At 37.9% G+C, this 26,806-nt stretch overlaps 1 protein-coding gene across 10 annotated transcripts in view; it reads left to right on the top strand.

Annotated features, from left to right (window-relative positions):
* RBFOX1 (RNA binding fox-1 homolog 1) overlaps nucleotides 1-26,806 on the top strand; it is a 349,131-nt gene that overhangs the window by 213,029 nt on the left and 109,296 nt on the right. For 8 of the 10 annotated variants that reach the window (XM_090277043.1, XM_090277044.1, XM_090277050.1 and 5 more), the window contains exons 3-6: nucleotides 5,565-5,708; nucleotides 12,526-12,579; nucleotides 19,903-19,995; nucleotides 21,719-21,779. In XM_090277043.1, the coding sequence (XP_090133169.1) occupies nucleotides 5,565-5,708; nucleotides 12,526-12,579; nucleotides 19,903-19,995; nucleotides 21,719-21,779 (352 nt within the window). The remainder of the gene's footprint in view (nucleotides 1-5,564; nucleotides 5,709-12,525; nucleotides 12,580-19,902; nucleotides 19,996-21,718; nucleotides 21,780-26,806) is intronic. The other 2 variants (XM_090277051.1, XM_090277045.1) reach the window with 1 other exon arrangement.

The raw sequence follows: 26,806 nt of genomic DNA, 5'->3' as shown, positions 1-26,806 counted from the left end.
CTGGTGGAGAAGACAGACATTATACAACTTCACAGAAGCCTAAAATATACAAGTAAGAAGTATGTGCTATGGAAAAAATCAGTGGGCAAGGAGAGCAGAGATGCTGATGCAGCTGGTTTAGATAATAGGACCGGTGACAACTTCTCTGATGGGTGATGTCTGGGCAGAGACCTGATCTCCCAAACCTGGTTATGAGGTTCATTCTCAACTCAGCTGGGTCCCATTTTAGAGCCAAAATGACTTTTAAAAATCAGATAGGGTCAATCAGGAGTTTTTCCTTCAGCAATTAATTTTTACCAGCCTGGGGAAGGCACCTATCAACCAGGTAGTCTGTGCCTTTCAGAAATACATGCTCTAGATGTTTGTTCCCCCAAGCAAGTTTCTTAGTTTTTTTACATCATTTTATTTTTGTCCTTAGACATTTCACTCTGTGTCTTTGCCATAAGATTCAACAAGCTTCTTAAGATATTGTGATGGCTCAGTCCATCTGTGTGATGTACAGTGCTGGGCTCAGGGAACCTACAGACAAGTCCTTATCCTTAGAGTGTTGATGGCTTTGGGAGTCTGGTGGAGAGCTTCTCAGCCCAGCATCCTTGTATCCAGGGGCTTGTGCAGAGCTGGGGCTGGTGAAGGGAAGACTCAAGTCTCCTGTCTATTTTGGGAACTCAGTAAAGTGTCCAGTGTGACAGAAGGGAGCATGGAGCAGCTCTGGCAGGAATAGACATTCTCCTCGCCATTGGACCTGGTTTGAGGCCAACCCTTTTGAAAGCCTCATGTTGCCTGATGTGGTAGGAAATGCATTCACTCCTTAATAACAGCTACTCATTCTACATCCACTTGTGGTTTGTTTATAGGGGGCTCATGGGTTTAATGGTGGCTTTAAAAAAAGACATCATGCCCTCATTTAATGGTGGCTTTAAAAAATATAAGTCCATGTCCTGACCTTCATAAACCTGTGAATGTGACCTTATTTGGAAAAAAGATCTTTACAGATATGATTAAGGATCCCAAGGTGAGATCATTCTGGATTTAGAGGCAGCTCTAAATCTAATGACTACTGTCCTTATAAGAAGGAAAAGAAGAGGGAGATTTGAGTCTCAGATGCACAGAGGGAAGAAGGCCATATGCTCATGAAGACAGAAGTAGGAAGAGGTGAGGAAAGACTCTCTCCTAGAACCTCAAGAGGAAGCATGGGCCTGAAGGCAACTTCTTTGTATATTACTGGCCCCCACAAATCGAGACAATAAATTTCTATTGAATTAAGCCACCAAGTTTGTGGTAATTTTTAGGAGACTAATAGAGAGACATAAAGTACAGGCATGTTCAGAATCTGTTTTCTCTGAAAGTTCTCAGGAAAAGGGAATGAGAATGCTCACACTCCAATAAACACAGTAGGAGAGTCAGTAAGGATCACTCCCATAGGTCTAGCCCAGAAATGTGCTTGAGGCTGTGTAGTAGCTATTTTGTTCACTTCCTATTGCATTTGGTCCTCACCACAATCTAGTTCTTTCTGTTAAATCACACTGTATAACCAGTCTCATGCTGTATAACCAGTCATGCTCAGTCTGAAAAAAAGTTGTTTCTGTTGTTCTTTCTCAACCTCTGGATTCTGACATCCTTTCTTTTCCATTCACCCACAATGTCTGAAATACTTAAAAATAAAAAAGTTTACATGTTATCTTTACAAACTACTTTTAACACACAGGTATTCCTACATAACAACTTATGGGCAGTTGTATGTATGCGCATGCTACAAAATGATCGATTGAGCATTATATGTTTTTATCAAAGGAAACAACACAAAGATTTCTCCAAAGTCCTGTTTGACTAAAGATGATTAATTTTAATTTTCACATGAGTGGCATAATGCTATTAATCATTTAATGTGTTTAATCATAATCTCTGTAATTCCTAATTAGGTTTATTAAGCTGAAACATCCAGCAGTTTTGCACAAATCCAAATCTAAGTTTCTTTCTTGGTATGAGAAGGAGCTTGTTGTAATTTGCATTTGAACAGCAACTCCTAACAGGAGGGAATAAGTAGACTGCAATTTTCTATCTGAGTTGCTGTTTCTGAAAACTTACGAGTACTAAGACCTCTGATCACTCTGAAAGGTGACAATTCCATGATTCAAGGGCATTTGCATCTCATGGACATGTTACCAAATTCACTACCAGCAGAGAAAATGCAATTCCTGTTCTCTTTGGGTATCAATGTTATAATATTTTTCTTCAACAATCTTTTTTTTTTTTTTAATTTTTTAATTTTGGTTTTTCAATTACAGTTGTCCCCTTTTCCCCCAATTTCTCTCCCCCACCCAACCCACCCCCTCTCCCACAATCATATCCCTCCCCGTTGTCCATGTCCATGAGTCTTTCATACAGGCTCTTTAATTAAACCCTTCCCTTACTTATCCCCTTCTCTCCCTCTCCCCTCCCCCCTATTGACTGCTATTCTGCTCTTTGTTCTATTTAGTTCCTTTGTTTGTGTTGTTCTTTAGTTTCCTGTATTAGGTGATATCATATGGTATTTTTCTTTCTTTGCCTGGCTTATTTCACTAAGCATAATTCTCTCTAGTTCCATCCATGTTGTTGCAAATGGCAGGAGTTCCTTCTTTCTTTCTGCTACATAGTATTCCATTGTGTAAATGTACCACAGTTTTTTGATCCACTCATCTACAGATGGGCACTTAGGTTGTTTCCAGCACTTAGCTATTGTAAACAGTGCTGCAATGAACATAGGGGTGCATAAGTTCTTTTGAATTGGGGTTTCAAGATTCTTCGGGTATAATCCTAGTAATGGAGTCATTGGTTCAAAAGGCAGTTCCATTTTTAATCTTTTGAGGTAATTCCATACTGTTCTCCATAGTGGCTGCACCAGTCTGCATTCCCACCAACAGTGCAGTAGGGTTCCCGTTTCTCCACATCCTCGCCAGCACTTGTTGTTTGTTGATTTGTTGATGATGGCCATTCTGACTGGTGTAAAATGGTATCTCATTGTGGTTTTTATTTGCATCTCCCTGATGGCTAATGATGTTGAGCATTTTTTCATGTGTCTATGGACCTTCTGTATGTCCTCTTCGGAGAAGTGTTTGTTCAGGTCCCTTGCCCATTTTTTAATTGGGTTGTTTGTTTTCTTGATGTTGAGTCGTATAAGCTCTTTATATAAAGTGGCAAGGTTGATCATTCATGCCTTCATTCTTTACTTTTTTCATATGTTCGTCATCCATCGACCCATTTAGTCAGTGAGCCAGCCAGCCATTTCACATGCATTTGTCATTTTTCTACCATGGCTCATGTGCTGTTCATGTCACCCTGCTATGATCTTTAGATGGCTCCTCATATCTTTTAGGATGAAATTTATACTCTTGTTCTGCACACAGAGTTCTTCATATTCCAACCCCCTGCCTCCCTCTGCAATGTGCTGTCTTGCCCATCCTTCATACACTCCCTCTCTGAACAGTGACAGAAAGGTCCACTGATATTCCCCTGACTCCAGAACATGATCATCTTTCTGAGCCTTTGCATATGTTTTGCTGCCCCATCAACAGTGTCAGTCCCCCTCACCTCTTCTCTTAGACATCTGTCACTTAAGATTTAACCTATAGAGTTGGCAAGACTTGTGGAATCTCCGACAGTGCTGTGTGTCCCCGATTTAAGTTTACTCAGCCCTCTTTAACTCACTCTCATCCCAGCTTTTAACAGTGTATATGACAACTGACTTTAACTCTTGTCTAGTAAATGAGAATTACATGTGATTTGGACGACTGACTTCCATGTCTAGCATATAGTAGTTGCTCAGTAAAGAAGCATTTAATAATTAAATGAGAACCTTTCCTTTATGTTTCATAAGAAAGGCTTTTTACACCTCTCTTTCAACATTAAAAAAGAAATCATCACTCTAAAAATGTATTACATTTCATTTATTGACTACATACCATGTGCCAAGAATTCTGCAGAGTAGACATATGTTATTTTGTTCAATCTTCACAGGGCCTTATAAGGTATTTAGTATTATTACTATTAATTTTCCAGACTAGAAAACAATCACCATCCTCCTTCTTTCTCATTCCAAAAGCATAAGCACATTGTCATTGCCATCATAACACTGCATTTGGAAGTAGAAATCATCTGGTAGGCCTTTCGATATGAAACCAGCTTGCAAAGTATTGTGGCAGTCAACTGGATGTCTTGACTTCAAAATGCAATTCAGGATATATAGGATGGGAAAGTATAAAATAATAAATGAAATCTGCCAGTTAATACAAGGTTGATGAGAAAGTTGCTAATCATGCTCATGTTATTTTGGCATGTATGTATTTCACTTTGTAAAATTGTCTTTATTATTATACCTGGCTGCCTGCATTGATAGTTTTTTCTCAGTTATATGCTTCTAAATTGCTCATAAGTAGGTGAGGGCCATTCTTTGCTCATAAATTTGATGGGTTTCCTCATAGGTTTTACATTTTGGTTTCAGAGAAGCAGGTATCTGATGTGGATGGCATCTACTGCCATCTATATGCAGTATGCGCTAATTGCAGGGAAAGCATATAAAAATGAAACATCTCTGAATGTTGAAACTCTAGAACTGAGAGTGTGGAAATGGTGACAATGATACCAAATGTTATTGTGACTTTTCTCCTACTTCCTGCTTATATATAGGTGTCAATGTAATAGCATGTTATCTAGGCTTTTATTTGGGGGGGATGGGATGGAAGGCAGATGAGTTATGTTAATAATGTAACATTACACCAACTTAATGTAATAGAAAGTTCTACAGTGATTGAGATGTTCTATATCTGCTTGTCCAATATGGAAGCCACTAGCCACATTTGGTTACTGATCACTTGAAATTTAGCTAGTCTGAATAAGGAACTGAATTTTACATTTTATTTAATTTTAATGTTTTACATTTAAGTGGCCACATGGAGTGAACTTCAACGAACAGCATAGGTCTGCACAATCAAGAAACAAAAACTTCAAACCATAAAAAAAAATTAAGTCAATCAAACGGTTATTTGGACTACAGAATACCAAACAGCCTCTTCAAATGTTTTAGCATATTTACTAATGTCTCATCTACACAGCCCTAAAAATTATGTAGGCTTATCTTAAGATTTTGAACAGCCTTGATTAAGGGATACACCCTTCCCTACCTTTATGAGTATTATCCCCTTCTTGATGATGCTGTTCTCTGATTGCCCCCAACCCATCCCCCAGCACCAACTAACCCTTTTCTTTATTTTATTTTCTCCTTAGTGCTTATCTTCTTCTGACAACTCCATATTTATTTATTAACGAGTTTATTGGCTGTCTTTCCCTGTGAGAATTATGCTTCAGGAGGACAGGAATATTTGCTTTCCTCACTGCTAAATCCCAGATCCATGATGGGCACTCAGAGCGCAACAAACATTTGTTGAACGAATGAAAACGACTCAGCAGTTCCTTCCTCCCCTTATACTTCTGTCCTGACATTTTCCTACCATACAGGGGATGCAAAAGCATTTTGGGAAGGAAGATTTGGGTACACTCAGAGCCTCTATGCTTTGCTCTCAATTTTTTAGCAGACAGATGATGCAGCGCCCACGGACGGCCAACCCCAGACACAGCCTTCTGAAAACACAGAAAACAAGTCCCAGCCCAAGCGGCTGCATGTGTCCAACATCCCCTTCCGGTTCCGGGATCCAGACCTCCGACAAATGTTTGGCGTAAGTACCGCCTTTCTCCTCTGTAGTGCCTGCTCTGGGGTCCTCAGAGTCCCTCCTTCTTTGTAAGTTCCTGATTTTCTAATACAAGCGTGAGATGTTTACAAAGTGAAAAGGGGAGGTTTTTAGATCCTCTTTTGTGAGTATATGGTGGTTAGGATCTCTTTATGATTATAGCATGAATTTCTTTGCCTATGTCTGCCGTGTTTCCATTTTGCCAAACGGTATCCTGCTAATTAGTAACTTAAATATCAACTGGGAAATTAACTCCCAGATAATACACTGTTGAAACAAGGCCATTGATGATCCCAAGTTGAACGCATGAATCCCATGCCATGGCTAAAATAAACATTATGCCTCATCTTGATTCTTCTTTCTATTGCAGTTGCCAAATTATCATGACATATTCCTGCATACCTTACTCTTTCCCAGGCACTGAGATGTCAGATGCAACTGTGGAGAACAACTAGTTCTGCCTAAGCTTTGTTAAAAGACAAAACAAAACAAAACAAAAGCTAGAGATTTCTAAGTCTGACTTTCATCCAGCAATATGCATTCTCCTGGAATCAGTGATGAGGAGTCAGAGGTTCTTATTATAATGTTGTGTGCAACAAATAACAACCTTGCCCAGGCACCAGAATGAAATGTAGAAGCAGGCAGAAGTCACCACTAATGCAGAGAAAATAAATGATAGGGTTGCTTCCTCGTGGGACATCATGACTTAGACAGTATTTCTGGACAATATCTGCACTATCCGCCTTGGGATAGGATGAGCTTGCCATTTCTTCGGGCTTAGTTTCGCCAAGGACAAAGCTATGATGGGCTTGGATATTATTCATGTTTACGAATGCACTCAGTCTATTTATCCATTCCATCCCAGCTTTGGTGGGAAGTATCTGTGGATTCAATAAACAGAAATACATTCTTAACATTTGACTTAGAGTAAAGGTTGGCTGCCTGGAGATTCTTCTTCTAAGAGTTTTTGGATGGGTGCAAATCTGACAAGAGGAGTAAGAAAAAGCCCAGCTTTAATGCCTAGCTCTGGGCAAAGTAGATCTCATTACCCATATGAAAAAGGAAGCTCTAGCTCATCGCCTTGCAACTATGGGGTTAGCTCACACCTTTTATTTCTTTAACATGCATGATGTTTATCAAGTGCACATCTGACACAGAAACAGAACAAGCATTCTAATATTGAAGATATCCAGTCTTGAATCCTGACATTTCAGAGGAAAAGGTCAGCTTCTGTACTTTCATCTCTCTCATTTGGTAATAACCTTGAGTTGAGCCCTCTAACTCTTGCAGAGCAGATATACCCTTGGGCACTTTCAGGTCAAAGATGACTTTGAAAAGTGCAGAGCACTCAAAGTTAAAGTGGAGGTTAAGTGTGTGTAAAGCAGTGAGACCATGTTTGAGTGATGGGAAGCCAGAGGAATTAGATTCCTTTTGCCACAGGTTAAGAAGATGTCTGTTCTTCAGTCCATCTTTACTCATCAAGCATTTCTTGGATATTGGCTTTTAATTTGGTCCTTTTGATGACCATCTGGTGTTCTTTTATGGTGTCACTCATTGCAGCGCACCCAAATTCCCACCCTTGAGGGTACTCTTTACTCCCTGGTCTTCTGGGTTATCTCGGAAGTTATAGGAGAGCTACACTGCTAAATTGGAGAGGCATTCAAAATATTCACAGCCAGAACTCCCAAAGAAGGGCTCCTGCATGCATGAATATGTAAAGCCTCTCTGCTCTTAACTGGGGTAGGGCAGGTGGCACAGAGCAAAATCTTGCCAAAAGATTGATTGTACTACCAGTTGTCAAGTCTTGATCAAAGTCTATTGTTTTCACAGCCACTTTTTATAAAAGTCAAAATTGTCAAGCAACTGACAAGACCTCAATCTGACAAGATGATAAATACACTTACTATTTATGAACTAAGAAAACAGAACATACATTCAGTAATATTAAAATTAATTTTATTTATCACAAACAGCATCTGTGTCCATTTAGAAAGTATGCAAGATTATTTTTATGGGTTTTATCCATAAAATATTATTGGGCACATATGGATTTCTGGACTCTGTAATAAGTAACTCCAAGGCCTCCTAGGCTTTCAACAATCATTCTGGAGAAATGGAATTTTAACACTGAGAAAAAAAAAGAATTCTTCTCAGCCAAACATCAGTGGTGGCAAACCCATTCTGGTTATGTGATACATTTAGTGGCATGAATCACATTGGAAGGCATCTGTAAACATTCTGCCTGGCTTCGCACACCCCAGTTGAGAGAATTAAGCATGGTTTCCTCTTCTGGGTCATACTTACTTGAATAAATTACATTTTAATTCCCATTTGGTATTTTCCAAGTCATTTTAACATCATCTGTCTTGTCTCTTTTTGGTGGTATATTTTGTCTTTGTCCCTTCATTTTGGCAGAAGCAACAGTGAGGGCGAAGATGGAGAAAAACCCTCGCAAAAATCTCTGTGCTTTTCCCCTTTGTCTCTTTTCTTAAATGTGGCTGGGGGGATTTCAAACACAACACAAAACAAGACAAAAATGCAGCCTCCTTTCTCAAACTGCCTGAAACCTGGCAGTGTTTGTAACAACTTCTGTAACCATTAATAATTCAGCCCTGAAGTCTGCAACCTCTGCATGCCTAATGGTTACCACAAGTACCTCACATTTTATTTTTAATTTGTGGCTTCAGTGCCTCTTCCTTGCCATTCTGCTTATCTTGTCTTCCATATGCGCTTCATATTCTTTGCTTTCTCTTCTTTTGAAGGCATTTGTTTCAGTGTTTGTCATTACCTCTTCTCTCTCATTATAGATTTTCTTTTTTTATTTATTTTAAGATAGAGCATTTCTTGGTCAAGTAGTTATGTGGCCACCATATCCAAAGTAGATATCTTTATAAAACACCAGATGAGGTGTGAGTGAATGGATCTAATTAATATGTGATCAGGGAATTGGTCCTAGATGTTTCAATAGAAGGAATGTTGGTTCTAGCCTGTCAACTCACTTCTTCAGCTCTATCTTCATTTTGGGGGTCGTTCATGATCCTCTACTTCCTTTACATTGAGTTCTTGATGATCCCATTAAAGGAATGTATGGATTTTCACCAGATTAATTGCAATATATTGTTTCTGAATACAAAGCACAATTTACCCTAATATTCAAAATTTAAGTATTTCTGGGTTTGGGAAGAGAGAGGTGATTATAATATACCCAGACCATTGATATATAACACGTTCCATGGTAGAATTGTTTCAGAGACAGCTGCTCAGTGAGTTCAGGTTTCAAATTTGCACAGTACCTTTGTGATCACAGCCTTGCTTTTGTTATCGCAATACATACTCACTGGGAATAAATATGATCTACTGAAGTCTTTCTCTATGGTCACCAGAAAACAGATCACATAACTTTCAGAACATGCAAAAGCAGCTTTCAGTAATAAAATAGAGTAATAGAGATATCTGCACCTTCAATGTTAATGCCAGAGTTCCATCTACTGTGCTGTTATAAGTAGTGAAGCCAATTTTTTGGACATGGCATGGTGCCTCCTCTCTGCATTCTAAATATGAAGCCGACCCCAAGAAAACTCAGATGATGCCTTTTCTTAGTCTCTTTGTACACTCTTTGCACTAACCTTTACTTTCATGTTTCATGCTGTATCCATTAAACATCTTGCACAGTTTTTCAGAGAAATATTTGATCTGAGAATGTCTACAAATGCCTGGTACATATTTGCCCATGTGCATGTCTGTACGCTTCTGGATTTTGTTCTTGGTACAGCTATTGAGACACCTTGCGTGGATTCTGAGACATTGTTGAATGCTACTGAACATTGGTGTTGAGCAAACAAATGCTAGTTATGTCTGGGAATGAGTCGTGTCTATTTAAACTGAAAATGTGCCAGCTGTATTTACATCATTAGCACCAAACTTCCCAATTAAACTGTTGATACTATAAATATAGTACACAACTGACTCAGAAATGGGGCTGACATCAGCATTCTTTTTAAGGCTCGTTTCCTTGGTTTTGAGAATCATCAGCCCAAGGCAGCGACCAAAGAGGCAAACATTTGAGACCATCTTGGGGCATATGGTGTCATCGTTTCATTTAGTGAAAGACACATGCTAAGATTACTTTTTGATTGGTTCTTTCTCAACAAGATTTTATATTAAAAGAAGTGTTTTGTGTGTTGACTGCTTAGAGAATGTTCCATAAAGGACATTTGCTTCCTGGTTTTGGAAGAAGTCCTTTATAAGCATCTCTATCCGTAAATGTGTGTGCTCTCAGGCTCTTAGGCCTGTAATACCTGTGATAGCATCTGTGTGGACTGACTCTTCTAAGGTTATATCAAAATTACTGCTTCTGAGGAGTTCACACAGCTGGAGGATTTTTTACTATGAAATCTAGTTCACCTTTTAGTGGCAAACCCTTCATTACCCAAATCCGAAAGTTTTCTTTTTCTGTTTTTAATGATTTTCTCAGCCCAAATCTAGGGCCCTGAGAAGGCTCTGTAGAAGAGTATTCTATTGATCAAAAGACTATTTGAGTGTCCAGAAATTGCAGGGTGAGCTAGCTGTGTGTTTCTTGGTATTTCCATTGTATGGGCTGACCTTGTTTTATTGCACTTTACTGCATTGTGCTCTGCAGATAGGACATTGTTACAAATTGAAGCTAAGACCCTCTGCCAGCAAAAAGTTTATGACTCACAGAAGGCTCAGATGATGGTCAGAATTTCTTGGCCAATACAGTATTTTTTTAAGTAAGGCATGTTCATTTCTTAAACGTAATACTATTGCACACTTAATAGACTACAGTATAATGTAAACATAACTTTTGCATGCACTAGAAAACCCCCCAAATTGGTGTGACTTTGTGTTACTGTGACATTTGCTTTACTGCAGTGGTTTGGAACCGAACCTGCAATACCTCTCTGAGGTGTGCCTGTACATGCTACCATGCTTTCATCTCCTCTCTTAGTTGATCTTTCTCTTCTTGATTTCTTCCTGTCTTCCTCCTTTGTGAAGCAGAGAAGCACTTCTGTTCAACAAGAAAAATTCAAGTTTATGATCCTCTTCATGGGTACACAGTCTGAGCAATGGGCACATTTCAGTGGCACAGGGATGACGTAGCTTTGGGTTTCTTTTTCTTGTAGTCAGAATTACTTTCATTTTAAAGTTTTGAGCTATTTATATTCAACTAGAGTATGCCTATGTTTTTCTGTCTGTCCAAGTACGGTAAATTAATTTGTATGTTTCAGTGGATAACCTCTGTATGTTCCAGATAATTTTTTAAAAAATCTTAGTAGGACTCTCTTGACTCTAACTCTCAGGGCATACCAGCATTCTATGACTGATGCTCCTCGGTCAGGAAGTTGTCCTCAAACCTGTATTCACCTTGTTTCTTTTCTGTCTTGCCCCTCCCTCCAAAGCACGCTGTCCTCCACCACACAGAGGCTGCTCCATGCTGCTTCCCGCCCAGGGTAGAGAGGTGGAATACAGAATCTCCTAGAGTGATAAAGGATGCAATAGCAATCGAAGCTGCAGAAGCAGATGCAACAACAGGAACACTCAAAACAAAGGGAAAAGAGGATGCAAACATCTTTTTAAAAATGTTTTGCTGTTGATTTTATAATCATTAATCTGAATATTTGCTCTCATTCTGCACCAGGGTAAAATTTCCATCATATTTTTTCCTGGGCCATACTCCCTACTTTTATGCCACCCTCTCCCACCTGCACTCAAAAATTGCCCACTCAACTTTATGTGGTTGAAGAAAGCTGATAAGACTTCAAGGTCAAGGAAGACAACTCTGGATTATCAGATGGTTCTGGTTTCAGGGTCCATGTTCCTTTTTTTTTTCTTTAGGTGTGAATCAAGAATTGCTTGATATCCTTTCTCATGAGTACTGCCATATTTAGCAAATGAAAAAAAAATACAAGATACAATAGTTGAATTTAAATTTTAAATAGCAAGTATTTTATTAAGTATAAGTATGCCCATAATATTATTATTTTCAGGGTATGATTATTCTGAACATTTTCAAATTTAAATTTAACTAGGCAGCTGTATGATATATGACTCTCCAATTTATTTGTCATCTGAAATTGTGTTCCTAGACTTGAATATGTGGAGTTGCCTTGGCTTTTGATAGAGCACATTCATGCTAATTGTCTAAAATCTATTTGTTTGTTTAACAACATGGAGAATCATCTGGAGAGAAGTACATTTCATCCTGAGGACTAATCACAACTGTGCTTGTGTCTTCATTCTGATGGGCGCCCATAGAGTGGATCTTGCTTTCATCTGTTTGTACTTTACTTGTTTTACACGGCCTAACTGTTTCTAGCTTTTACAGGGGTTGGGGGTTAAAATGCTCAACATCATATTCTATTTGGACATTTTACTATCAAAATCCCACTTCCTCAAGGGTTTTTCTGCAGTGGTTAGTGGAGTAGCCTAGGAGGGTTGGCATATACATTAGACATATTTTACCCTTGCCACTCAGTGCCTGGGAAAGCAATCCTGCACACATAAAGAGGCAAATAAAATTAACTTCTTGATTATCTATTTTGTACCAGGCCCCTACTATGATATCTCACTTGGTGGGATATGCCATAATATGGGAATAATATGTGTAGTTGTATTTTCCCTTGGTCAAGTGCATTGTTTAGTGATAGAATAAAATAAAATGTGTATCCTTGTCTATTAAAAGAGAAAAAAAAAAGGTTCTGACATGGGGTACCATTACCAATGTGCATAATATGATTTACTTCATTTCTCTGCTTGCTTATAAAATATTTCTATTTCTTTGCAGCAATTTGGTAAAATCTTAGATGTTGAAATTATTTTTAATGAGCGAGGCTCAAAGGTAAGCAACTTAATTCACTTTAGAAACTGTGTAGCTTTTTAAAAAATGCTTGTTATAAGTAATGGGAAACAACTGCACTGTTTTAATCAGCACATTGTGAAATATACTTAAGAGGGAAATCTTAGAGACCAATTCCAGTTTCCACAGTGGTGGGAAATATATTGGGTTCAGTTTAAAATATATAAGGGGGTAATTTAGAATTGCTGTTTTACATCTATCTATCTATATATTTCAAGTTTCCAGAGGAAAATTACCCATGCTTAAAAAAATAATGTTGTTGCTACATTTTTGTTTTTCAGTGATAATTATGTTCTTTATATTAAAAAGTGAGTTGATAGTCTCATGAGCAGGTAAATATGTGATTATTCTGTATTAATAAAGTGCAGTTATTTTCCTGGGTTGCAGGGGAGAAAATTTTATATACACCAACCTTTTGAATATGGTTTTATTCATTAGTATGTTTACCAGTTCACATTTTGCAATTTACTACTGCTTTGATTTTGTTTTTTCCTAGAAAACCAATTTTTAAGTTGATTTTTCTAGAACACACAGTATTAGTAAAAATCGGTAGTCATATAGAGAGGCTACAGCACTTTCAGAATGGAAATATTTTGGGGAAAAATAAAAAGGCCAAACTATCCCAAAATATCCTCTGTATCAGCAGTTGTCTAAGTGAGGTTCCCCAGACCGGCAGCATCAGTATCATTTAGGAACTTTCTAGAAATGCAAATTCTCAGGGTCCAAACTAGATATACTGACTCAGAAACTCGGAAATTGGGATCCAGCCATCTGTGGTTTCATAAACCTTCCAGGCCAATTATTACAGTTATGAACGCTATGTCTTCTTGTTTTAGGCAAAAGCCAGAACTTCATCTGAATGCATAATGCCCTTTTCCCTCTGGTGTTCTGTGTTTGCTGAAGTGTCCTACTTCCACCTGCACCCACAGAAAACTCAAGAACCCCACAAGAATCTCCTTGAGGAAAACAGAGCACTTGGCACAGCAGCAGATACTGGGTGATAACAGGGGAAGGTGCTGTAGAAAGACTCACACTGACCTCAGCAGGCATGTAGTGAGCACTTTCAGTAACTGGGCCTCGTTTCCTCACCCTACTCCTCAGGCCTCCAGGAAGTCTAAGCTCCCGTCTTCTTGCCTCCTCAGATGGTGAACATGAGTATTAAGAGAAAGTGGTCACCTGATACAGAAAAATACTAATTTTAGCCCCGTAACTCTTTTTACACAGGTGACCTGGGACAAATCAGTATCCAGGAGAGTTACTTGGAAGAACTGGTTTTATCTAGCTTCTTGAGTATAGTAACCACGTCTTCCCCATGAGGCTTTACCCCTTCCTCCTAAGCAGATTTAGTATAAAACTAAATAGGATAATGCTGATTGGATTGAGGGAAGAAAATTCCAGTATTGTCTTCTCCACAGCCAAAATGATGTTGTGATATGCCAGATGAGTTTTAAAAAATCAATCCATTATAATCTCTATAATGTTCTAGTTATAGGACTGCTGTTACTCTATAATTTCAGATATTTTATAGTTATTCTTGTAATGTCTTAGTAGTTTGAACTCTGGGCTATGGAAGAAAGAAGTTAACTCTCTGCTTCTTATATGAAAACCATTACAGGGACTATTTTTATACCTGCAGAGCCAAGTGCATGAAGAAAACAATGTACCCAGTCTATTCCTTTCACTCAGGCCTGATGTATTCTGGGCAAAGTCATACATGAGGACCTGAAATGTTGGCCAACTTTCTTCTAATCCAAAGCTGTAGCTCCCCTGCTTTTAAAGGTTTTCTTTTTTTTTTTCTATTTAATTTATATTTTGTTTTGTAACTTTTGCCAGTTGGAGAAAGCTATTTGACTCCTTCTGAGAGCTGTTTTGGAACATTAGGAGAATATCATTTGCTATTTTGAAAGTACAATGGCAGTGCTATTTTTAAGACTTCTGTCATTTCCATGATTAGCCTGTCTCTGGGGTTTTAGGAATAAGACCACTTGAGTTTGCCTCATCTAGAAACTGACTTTATGCTTTAAAAAAAATGGAAACATAAAAAATAGCCTCTTTTTCTGTGGTTATGCTGCCTCTCAAAGAACCAGTCTGGTCTTGCAGGTGTTGGGGCTGACTGTTTAGGTAAGAATGTCATAGAGACTGACCATTTGGGATCTGCTAAATGGGGGCAGCGGCTGACCCAGGGATATTTTTCATACATGACATTATCCTTTATGGGAAAGGACCTATTTAAAGGAACATTTCTTTTTAATGGCCGAAAAACCTGAACTGCTGTTATGACCTCATTTTCATCATTTGGTACTGGAGATACAGCCAGTAAGTGGGCGGGCCCCGAGGAGCTAGGAGCTCAGCATCTGGCCATTTTGTTTGTGGACAGTCCCCAAGGCAGGTCACCTAACACTAACTGAGTATGGCTGTATGTTCTGTGTGTGTGTGTGTGTGTGTGTGTGTGTGTGTGTGTGTGTGTGTACATATACACCTGTATCTACACAAGCAGTATCTATATTAACCTAGGAATGTGTAAGATAATTAATGCAATTATGTTTGGATAATTATACAAGGAAACCACATTTTACATAGATATGCCAGACTCTGAAACTGGGAATTAGATAGCGCTTAGCCGTGAGAGGTCCTATAATTTATTCTTCCTTTTAGGAGATTTAAAAACATTTTGTTTAGTTCTGAAATGTTTTATTTGGGGATACAGCCAAATATAGCTCCTTTTTTAATATACCTAGGAAATATACAGTCTGGCCTTTGATTCAATATGTACCTATGAGTGTGGGTTACATTGCAGGTACCAGACAGGCAAACCAACTGTGAGCGAGACAAGAGTGCTTCCCATCATCCTCACAGATTTTCCTGAGTAGCAGGAAGACAAACCACGGCAGTACAGTGTGCTATGTTCTGTGATGAATGAGAGGCTGCCGAGACTCCAAACCGGCAGACCAATGTTGTTAGAAGTTGGTAAGGCTTCTGGGAAGAAGGGACATGTAAGCTGAAGATGGGTTAGAATTTCCCAGGGAAGAGAAAGAGGGAAGGTGTCCTTCCAAGGAGAAGAAGATGCATGTACAAAGGTCATTGAAAAGAAGCAAAATATGAAGCTCTTAATTCTACAGGAAAATGAACCTTCAGACTCTTATGAACAGCTACCCTTGTTACAGATAGCAGTCCTCTGCACTAGAAACTAGAAGGATTGGATTTTCATATAAGATGAAAAATCAGTGTACTCATCCATCCTGGGTGCTTCAGAGCCTTCATGTAAGATATAAAATGTATTTGCATAATGCAAAAAAAGGAAGTTATCCACCTGAACTTATGCTATAAGACTGAAATTAAAAAAAAAAAATAACTGGGGTATGAGACAGTCACAATTAATGATTCACAAAAAGGTTAAAAAATAATCAAGTCACACTGGTCTGGCAGTCTATCTTTGAGTTGCCATTAATCTGGCCTATTGACCAGGCCTTCCCATGATGGGGCAGCACACTCACAGACCCCCTCTCTCACAGCATTGTGCCTTCTTCATTTAGCCCCATGCACTCCTGATCTTTAAGGGGTTGCACATCAGCATTGAACTCAGTTCCAGGCCAGGACCAGGCTAGGTCCAGAATGTGCTTCTTTTGTTCCGTTTTTATGACTGAGATAAAAATATTCAGAGTATTTTTAAGAACTGCAAGTTGCTGCTTCCTTGAGATAGAATTCTGACCATGAGGCAGGTCAAAAAGAAACAAGCTCAGCACCAGCTTTCAGCATTGCCTGGTACCTGTGCTTGATGGAGAGGGTACCTGAAAATGGCCAGGGGATGGTCTCTCTGGTTATAGTGTAATTCCCTAGATGAGGATTCTGGCAGTCGTCTGATCCAAGAGGCCTTATCACTTCTTGTCAGGGAGGAGCATATGATGTTCTAATGGAACAGGTACGAAAGTCCCTTGGATATTTGGGGGACTGCTTCTGGAGCAAGCTGTTCATGAACCCAACTTTGCCCAATCTCAACTCATTATCCCAGCAGCTTAAAAAGAGAAGTATTGAGCAGCTAAGAGTGGGGGGGTGGGGGGGAGGAGACAGAGGGAAGGAGGGAGAAGGGGAGAGAGAGAAAGAAGTTTAGCAGAAAGTAAGAGTAACAATAATAATAATAATAATCAACAACCAAGATTCCTCTATCCAGCAAAGCTATCATTTAGAATGGAAGGGCAGATGAAGTGCTTCCCAGACAAGGTAAAGCTAAAGGAGTTCATCATCACAAGCCATTATTATATGAAATGTCAAAGGGAGTTACTTAAAAAAAAGAAGATCAAAATTATGAACACTAAAATGACAATAAACTCACAACTATCAATAACTGAATCCAAAAATTAAGAACAAAATACAACTAAGCAAACCAGAATAGGAACAGAATCATAGGTATGGGGATAATTTGGAGGGTTATCAGCTGGGATGGGGAAGGAGGAGAAATGGGGATATGGTGCAGGGATTAAGAAGCATAATCAGTTGGTACAAAATAGACAGGGGGAGATTAAGAATAATATAGGAAAAGGTGAAGCCAAAGAACTTATGTGCATGACCCATGGACATGAACTAAGGGGGGCAGAATTGCTGGAGGAAAGGGAAGTACTGGGCAGAGGGGTGCAAAGGGGAAAAAATTGAAACTACTGTAACAACGTAATCAAAAAATATACTTAAAAAATAAAAATAATAATCAGTGTATTGTCATTACTTCAAAACAAGGTTAGGACTTGAGAATGGTGTGGAGTCTTTCTTCGTAGTTTATGAACTTTCCTTGGGATTCACAATATATTTCATTTCCAACTTTATCTCTTCCTGACTTGCATAATGCAGATTTTAGGCCAGGGTGGTTTGCCTTGGGTTCATATTAGATTCATGATAACTCGGTTCTTTAGGGTGATATGAGGCAGGTGGGTTGACTGTATTGTTTCACCTAGCCACGTTCTCCCCTGCCCTATGGTGATAATGACCGCTAGTGCCCATAGACATCAATCATCCCACCAAGTCCTCCATTCACGTGACTTGGACTATGAAATTTTCCTTCCTTGACTAGTGAGAAAATTGCCCCTGATGTAGCCAGAGTCCTGGTTTCCTTTATTTCTTATTAAATGTATGGTGGCATGGCTATGGATGCAAGGGAATTTGGCTTATAGGCAAGGAAGACAACATTGCTATGTGATTTTGGCTGTATTCCTACATATAAGATCCAAATAACTGTGTCAGATAGATATTCACCTCCAAAACTCACCCCAGTCTATAGGTTGCTCTATAGAAATTGGCAATACAATATTCTACTTCATAAAAAGAACCAAAGCCTTCTTTTGATGGTGCTTGGTGATGTAAGAGGCCATGGGAATCAAATGGCTAAAAAACACAGTAGCTTTTTGAACAAAGATTTCTGGGCTCCGCTGAGGGATTCTGATCTGGTAGATATGTGGCAGGGCTTGGTATTTAAATGTTAAATATGCCCCCAGTTTCTTCTGATGTACAACTAAGTTTGGGACCCACTGGCCAAGAGGCAGAGGTATCAAAGAGAGCAAAACTCCCCAAATTATGTCATTTGCTCATTGAAGAGCTGTTATTTTCAAACTATTTGGTTAGCAAGTAAATATACTTGAGTACCGAATATGGGCATACCACCTAAATAGCGCCCTTCTGTTATGGGGCATATAATCTTATATTAATCAAATATTACTGATATATCCTAATAACAGATCCCCACCATGGAAAATATTATGAAAGGTAATTCAGTCCAACTTCCCAAATTAAATAACTTTTTTTTTCACTCTAGTATCCTGTCAAGGAGTTATCTACTCTAGCTTGAATCTATTCAGAACTGCTGTGTGTCCTCTATAGATAAACCCACATTAGTACTGCAGAGTCCTCTGTTAGGCAGACAATTGGGCACACTTCTGAGCTTTGGTGAACATGTTAGCAACCTAGTGAGTGAAATTGTGAGTTAACATTAGTTAGTTATAACTACCGGTTACTCATAATTACTGTCCATTATATTAGTGAAATGGAATATCTTCCTGCTCCAACTAAGCTTAAAGCTAGCATTTACCTTTATGCAAAGTCCAGCCATCCCCACACATCGCATTCTTTCACCCAGCTTACACCATGGAAACCAGAACAAGCTGGGTCAATTTACACTGTATGTGTTTCAAAAGGTTGGTGTATATTTCTGAACATGATGTACACATATTTTTAGGGGTTGTAAAAATAATGTATTATATTTTCTGTACTCTTCTTAGGAACAATGTCAGTGGAGAATAAAAGATGGATTTTGACAATGTGACTTTTAGTGGGGTTGTTTTTGAGGCTGAAATATTAACACAAAATATGCCAGTGATGAAGGCAAGGGTCTGTGTATCATCTGTCAGTAATAGAGGAAGTGCCCAGAGTGTTATTGTGAATAACATTCTATTAACAAAGCTTCTTTATTTTCTACCTGTTGATATGACAAATGAATACCAGCATAATGTGTTAGAACATTATAATATGTTTACTTATTTTTCTTTTTGGTTAATAAAGTAGTCTGGAAAGATGACAAACGTAGAAGCATGTGTGTTATTTTTGGTGGGTGATGGGGAAGTGTTAATACAAAAAAGGTACTTGAACTGTTTGCATTATTGATCAATTGATGTTTATTTCTATTCATTTCATGTGATTATTTTGTTTATTAGATCCAAGAGTTTACAATTTATTATAAAAAAAGGTCTTTCCTTTTTTTAGGCTTCTAATTTTTGTTTTTGAGAAGTAAAGGCTATAGAATTGATCAATTTGAATAACCCTAAAACTGCATGAAGAAGAGATGTTCTTAAAACCACACAGCATGACTGTAGGCAATGTTAGAAGATTTTGGCATTCATTGTTGAATTTTGTGCACATGTTTTATTTTATTTTATTCTTAATTTGCATGTCAAGAAAGTGGTTCCCTTTTTTTCCTCATTATTTCATTTTATTCTCTGTGAAGACACTGTAAATTTATTTTGATCTCATTTTCTTTCCGTTAGATTTATTTTCTTCTGTAGTGATGTTTAGAAAGGTATTTTGGGTATCATTCTTTGAATTCTTCAGGGGTTATAGCTAACTTGTGACAGAAAAAAGAAACTATCTTGTTCACATTTGTTGCTTACTGATTGCACATCTTAGTACTCTTATAATTTCTCTAATTTGCATGTTACAGAACGGAAGCCAGGACAAGACATAGAAATTAAAGCGAGAGAACATTACACAGTGGTCGTTGACTGAAATAATAATCTGCATGTTGTTTTCCCTTCTCCCTCCTGCATGCAGGGATTTGGTTTCGTAACTTTCGAAAATAGTGCCGATGCGGACAGGGCGAGGGAGAAATTACACGGCACCGTGGTAGAGGGCCGTAAAATCGAGGTGCATGTTCAAAATATTTTCCTTTACATCTTTTTGATAAATGTCTGCTTCACGCTCATTCGTTGTTTCAGATGCATCATTGTGTCTTGTATGTGACCCTGTTCCCTTCTCATTGTTTATATATATATATATATACATATATATTTATATATAAAAAGGAAAACTGGCCTTACTTTTTTTTTTCATTTTATTTTGTTATGTTACTCTTATTACTGCTGAAAGGTGGATGGCAAACGTGAGACCAAAAAAAGGTTAATCTGAAAGTTTTTTGTTTTTATTTTATTTTTTATTTTCCATGTTTTAAGAGTCAATGGGTGCAGTAGATTCCAAACAGTGACGAGAGTTGTTGCAAAACAAAACAAAATACAGAGCAGTTTTTTTTTTTTTTTCCTGTTCTTTTCCTTTCCACTGCAGGGTTGATGAGGGATCCACAGTGGTGTGCAAATTAAGCCAAATTGAGAAAGAAATAGCATTCAAAAGAACAATTGTTTTGTTTTAAAAAAAAAAATGAGAGGTTTTATCCTTAAACCTTTCATTTTTTTTTTAAGAAGCCAGTTTGAACCTTTATATTCTTTTGATAATAAAGTGAATAAACAAACAGGATTTCCTGTGCAATATCTGGCCCCTCTTCACTGATAAAATTAACTAAAATTCCAGTACTCAGAATCTCCTCCTTCTACCACTGGATCTCCCTCAACATGGCCACAGGGTCATATTTGTTAAAACTTAAAAAAAAAAACAACCAGTTATGAATGCTTCAGTCTTTGGAGTAAGATGTTGCATATTTTGCCTTTCATTTTCCCCCCTCGACGATAACGCTTAGGCCCCTCACCAAACTCTCAGTAACCATGGTAACTGTATACAAACCCATGCTGGCGATGGTGGTGAATGGTAAGTGGTGAAGTCCATCTGCCGTTACACGTATTTAGTGCTGATATATCTATATACATATATATACCACGTGAATTTTTTTGACTTGTTGTATTAAGTTTTCTTGATGCTCTATTTTTTTGGATATTGGTACGCCTGTAATTGAGTGTACGTTCTAAGCTAGCCTGGGAGGCACTGACTGGATTGAGACATGACTGGTGCACATCTTACTCAGATCGTTAACTCCATATTGTGTTAAACAATGCACCCTCTCTTTTATCCTTTTGTTAGCTGTGACTTTAAAGCTTGAATGGTTTTGTTAATTCTTGCGATGTAAAAGGCTCTTGTTCCAAGTGTTGAATGCTAGATGTTGCTTTCCCAATGGTTTTTCCCCTCTAAAGTGTTGCACACGGCTAAAACTTGTTTGTCCCTTTTTTTGACATTTATGTTCCCTTGTACCTTGTCTCTCCCTTCTTCTACTCCACTGCATGTTCCTTCATATGAACCTTATTTTATGTTTAAAAGATATTGTTTCTGTGTTACCATGGAGTACACGCATGCTTTTAAATCTTCAATTATGCAGTTTCTTTTAATTTGCTTTTACTGTGTCCTTATTAAACTTTTAAATGATATGACATTGCTTTATTGAAATGATTTGTAAGTTAAAATGGTTATGAAGTAAATGTAATTATAAAAATGTATGATTCTGTTATGCACCTACTGCCTTTTATAAATTAAAATGCATTTTAGTTCTTTTTTTTTTAATAAGTAATCACAGTCATAATGCATGCAACTAATTGAACTGTGGGCTGGCCCCAGAATATGTGCTCATTTGAGTTTTCTGTGTACATAGGTAAATAATGCCACAGCTCGTGTAATGACAAATAAAAAGACTGTCAACCCTTACACAAATGGTAAGTACACACTGGCCTTTTGCAAGAAATCGCCTCTCCCTCTGAATCTATTAAGTAATTTAACTAGGGAATCTGTTTCAACAAGCCATATTTGCCTTAGCATGGTGACTGCTGACCCGCTACAGTGAACCCCCTGAATCAATAAGATAATTTTCACAACAGAGGTGGGTTTAGTCTTCAGGTTAACTGTGCATGCCCTTCTTCTTCTGGTCTCTCTAGGATAATTCCCACTTGGGGGCAAGATACAGTCATTATTTGGGAATTAGCTGGGTAATTCAATTTGTTGTTATGATAGTAAGTTGAGGGAGAATGGAAGGAGATTTTTTTGTTTGTTTTTTTAATTGCCACCTCCTTACTGATCACTAATCATACCTGGATGCGTGGTTACAGAATTTGGTTCCTCCCTTGAGTCATCTTTGGCAGTGGCTTGGAGGGCACCTCATGATGCGTTCAGGAGTGAGAGCAGAATGTGTGAGTGTGTTATTTCTTACTCTCTGCATTGCCTGGTGTCAGTGGCCCGTCAGGACAGTTCATTTCAACCCTTCCTAACCGAGAAGATGTTGCAACCCTCCCCACACTATGAATTCACATGTATACGAAGAGTCATTAAAAATGTTCAAACATTTGATTCTTTAAGCCTCCTCAGGTAAATTCTCTTAAGATATATAGGGAGGAAAACTTCTGATATGCTGATCACATAGTTCATTGTACCAAAAATTATAAAGAAAGTAATACAGTATTAAAGTATATACGCTTAGTGGAATGTTATACCCATTAAAATGAGCAAAGACTGAAAAAGCCCCATAATGAATGAAAATTTTTCAAATAAAAATTATATGTATAGCATGATTTGAACTAAATTATGATGGGAATTATACCAAAATGCTAATGGTTGAGTTGAATTGTGAGACTGAAAGATATTTTTTCTTTGTTTTATAGGTTTTTAAGAATAATATAATTTTATTACTGTCATAAGGAAAAGTATTGAATTTTCCATTTTTAACATTTTAATTATACATAAAACATGGAAATATAGTCATTTGAAAAGAGAAAGAAAGAAACATTAAATAAAAGGCTAAAATATATTTTGAATAACGCCTCTGCCAACTTCGTTTCCTATCTCCCTCCTTAGAGGACACCACTATAACAGATCATTGTCTATACTTTTATGTTGCACTTTATGCATTTTATGGAGTGTGTGTTTACAGCATTGTCATTATTGTGTATGTGCTTTTTATATAAATAGTATCATAGTGTGCATATCATTTTTAATTGGCTTTCATAAATCCATATAAAATTCTTTCAATGTTAATACGTATAGACCAAATTCATCCTTTTTAGTAGTTATGTAATATTCTATACATGGATATATGGATTTATTCTCACTTTTCATACTGATTTATTTGTTGTTTGTTTGGGTTTTTTTCTGTGTAATCATTAGCATTTGGTAGTTTTGTCCTTGTTTTTCTTCTTTCTTGTGCCAGTGACTGCCAATCCGGCTAAGTCAGTTTGTTCTTATTTTTAAAAGGAGCACCATTAAAGAGAGATAGATCTCAATATAATAGGGCTCTAGTTGAAAGACCAGAAGAATTACTTATTCTGATGACCCATTGTCCCAGCTTCAACAGCACAAGACATATCCTTAAGTGGAATAGAAAAATTTCACAACAGACTTTGGGTGCCCAGTGCTAAAATGAAACCATCTCTGATTTATGTGTCATGAAGCCTTTCCACTTGGGTAAAATGAGAGCTCCGCAACTTGCCAGAGTTAATACATGATGACATCATCCTGATCGTTGGGCATTAAAAAGAATTATAAGCTAGAAAGTATGTGTATGTGCGTGCACATTTTCATACATATGCATAGGTGCTCATGTGTACTGTGTATGAGAAAAAATGAAGTAGGGAAGCTAAATATTATTCCTTAAGCCATATGTGTGCATATTTATTTTAAAGAAAGAGTTATTGATCAATGTCAGACCCAGGGGCTGTAAACTGGACCTGTGGGATTTTGCACACAATTCAAAGCTCATTCATTAATAGCCAGCATTTCTGGAATACTAATTGTATGGTGTTATGTTAACCATAATAAATACCCTGGGTGCACATGAAATCCTATAAAGAGGAAATAGTTATTCCTATTTTAAAGATGCAAAAACTGAGGCTAGACAAGAGGAATTAAGTAGTGAAGTCATTTTCTTTTGTTATGAAGTAACAGGGTCTTCTGGTCAGGTGTGTGTGTGTGTGTGTATGTGTGTGTGTGTGTGAGTGTGTGAGTGCATCACCTTCCCCCTCATCTTACAGAATTGCACTCAAATAGCAACTGGCTACAATAACAAAAAGGTTATTAAATGTGGTTCCCAACTTCCTGCCAGGTGTTGACATAAACATCCCACATCCCATTCCAGGTAGCCATGCATTCTTAGTTTCCAGAAGTGAGCCCTGTGTGTCTCTCATCCATGTATCTGAAAGGAGCCATTCAGAAGCTTATCCTGATGCAGACACTGAGTATGGTGCCTAAGGGTTCAATGGATAATCACAAAAGAACTGCTTGAAAAATCAAATGCAAATCCTAATTACCTAAAGACAATTGGAGCTCTTGGAGACTTCTGGTATTCAAAGAAAGGAGTTCTGAAAGATTTTCCAATGTTCAGTTCATGAGTATCATCACTACAAAGACATTTTCTGATAAGTTGCAATAAAACATAACTGAAAATATACAGAGACCCTCTTAGATCTTTAACAAGAGTGATTATACTAAGAGTGTGGCAGGTATTTAACAAAGTACATATATATTAAATCAGTAAGTTATATACCTTAAATATGTACAAATTTTAGTTGTCAATTATACCTCAATGAAGCTGAAAAAAAAAAGGACCAATAAGTCACATTAAAATGAGAAAATTAAGTGATCAGTGAAATTCATTAGCTATCAAATTTGTTCTCACAAATCATTGGACTCACACTTGAGCAAAATTGTACATTACTAGAGTCATCATATTTTGAGGTCATCTTCAAATAGTGAAATATAACTATCAATGTCAACACCGCAGTCATGCATTTCTTCAACCATATGTCCAACAAAAGTTTGAGTAGCTGCAAAGTTTCCAATGATTAATAAGATTGGACCCTAAATGCAATGGGACACATAGCTAGGAAGCTGTGGCATGGAGGACCATAGTTAATACTATCATGGAGAATGTGGATTCTATTTTTTAAAACATTGAACTTGGATATAAGACAAGACCATCAAATGATGTATAGGGATTTGGAAATTCTACCCATCAGAAAGCTCCACAAAGAGAAAATTGAGTTACTTCTATATTGCTGATTTTTCCTGAGAATTCCAAAACTCAGAGAGGACTTGGGGTTTACTGTGCTCATTGGAGATCAAATGTTTGCTCTGCAAAACAAGTTGAGAATCAGATTCTCTGGGATTTCCTGGATGTTGGAGAAGTATGGGTGTTAGATGGAGCTCTTTTATTTTCTTAAGGATCTTAAGAAGGATAAAAACTGGACAAAGAGATCCAATACTATTTAGAGGGGTAGATTTTGTGTCAGCTCTGCCTTTGAACAACAATGTGCAAGTTGTCTAAACTCTCCACACACCACTTTTCTCAAGTGGGAATGCAGACACAATAAGTCCTCCTACATAGAATATTGTGACTATTGTGGGAGATGAAGTACTCAATGCAGTGCCAGGGTACAGAGTGCCCTAAAAATTTAATTACATAATGATCTCAATAATAAGTAGCCAGCTCGTTCTTCTTTTGCTATAGGTAGTAAGGTGAATTTTCTGACAGACATACCAGTTTAGGAATCAAAACATTCAGATCTCAGTGCAGGCTGGGAAGCTAAAATAAATGAGCAAACAGAGAAGGTCTGATAAACTCTCAGTCTTTTTAGACTTAACTTTCATTTATATACTGGAAAAAGCAAGATATTTCTCTACCAGAAGAACAAACAGCACAGGGTAGCAATAGAAGATCGCTGCCTTTAGCCTGCAAGCCAGGCACCAAATAGGGAGTAATGGTGACTGTGACTCACTGAGAGTTTAAAGGGGTTGGGCTGTGGTCACTCCCCCAGCAATCTAAAGTTGCCATTTCTAGTAGTGTTTCAAGAGAACCAGGAGTCCTTTATTTTAGATGACACCTAAATGTTGACAATAAATATACATAGCAAAAATAAATAAATAGATACTGAATGAACCAAGCACAATGTGCCACAAACTTTTCATTTTGGGCATTGCTTTGGGCACCATTTCAATGGCCAGGCCCCTGGCACCCTCAGTACATGCCTTTAGAAAACATTAGCATGCAGTTTTAGAAACCCCTGTAGTATATTTAAGGGTACTTTCTTAGAAGTATTTCTTTGATATCCAACCTAGTAAAGCCCTCGAGAAGGCCTGTGCAGATGTTTGTGTGTGTGTACACACATCCACACTTGCCTTTTAACACCTAATAGAGCCACAGTTAATACCAGAGGTTTTGGCCAGTGTTTTTACAGAAAGCTGGCCGATGACCTTTGAGAAGTTAAATTTGAGGATGGGAGCACTGATTTTGATGCAGCCCCTCCGGGCCCAGCCACAGAGAGGTCCTTCTAAACAACTCCTGTGTCTGATGTGAAGAAAGACCCCCATGTGTCTGTTCTTTGCTCCACTGCCTTGTTTTATGGGGGGGCCCAGGAGGCCTGGAGTGGTGGGCTTTATCAGCTGTTCTTCTTTTGTTGTAAGCCTCATTGTTCAGTTTAATGTCCTTGATCAAAATCTGTGAATTTGTACAGCCTGGGGATGTACACAAACTGCCTGAGAAATTAAAACTGGGATCATTTTGTCTGTCTTCCTGACAGTGCAGGCTCCTGTCTCCAGCAGGGTTATCCCAAGGGTCTCTTCCAGGTACTAGATGGAGTCACAGGGACTAGAATTCTATTTGCATGCAATTTGCATATATTTACATAAGCCTTGTGAGTTCTGTAAGTCTGAACAGAGGTGATTTTCAAGGGCTATATTCTTATTGCCTTTCTCTTGA

The sequence above is a fragment of the Furipterus horrens genome, unplaced genomic scaffold, assembly GCF_987537825.1.
Source record: "Furipterus horrens unplaced genomic scaffold, mFurHor1.1.pri manual_scaffold_5, whole genome shotgun sequence".
In the NCBI taxonomy this organism is placed as follows: domain Eukaryota; kingdom Metazoa; phylum Chordata; class Mammalia; order Chiroptera; family Furipteridae; genus Furipterus; species Furipterus horrens.
The sequence above is the reverse complement of the archived record's forward strand: the minus strand, read 5'-3'. Positions and strand labels throughout refer to the sequence as shown.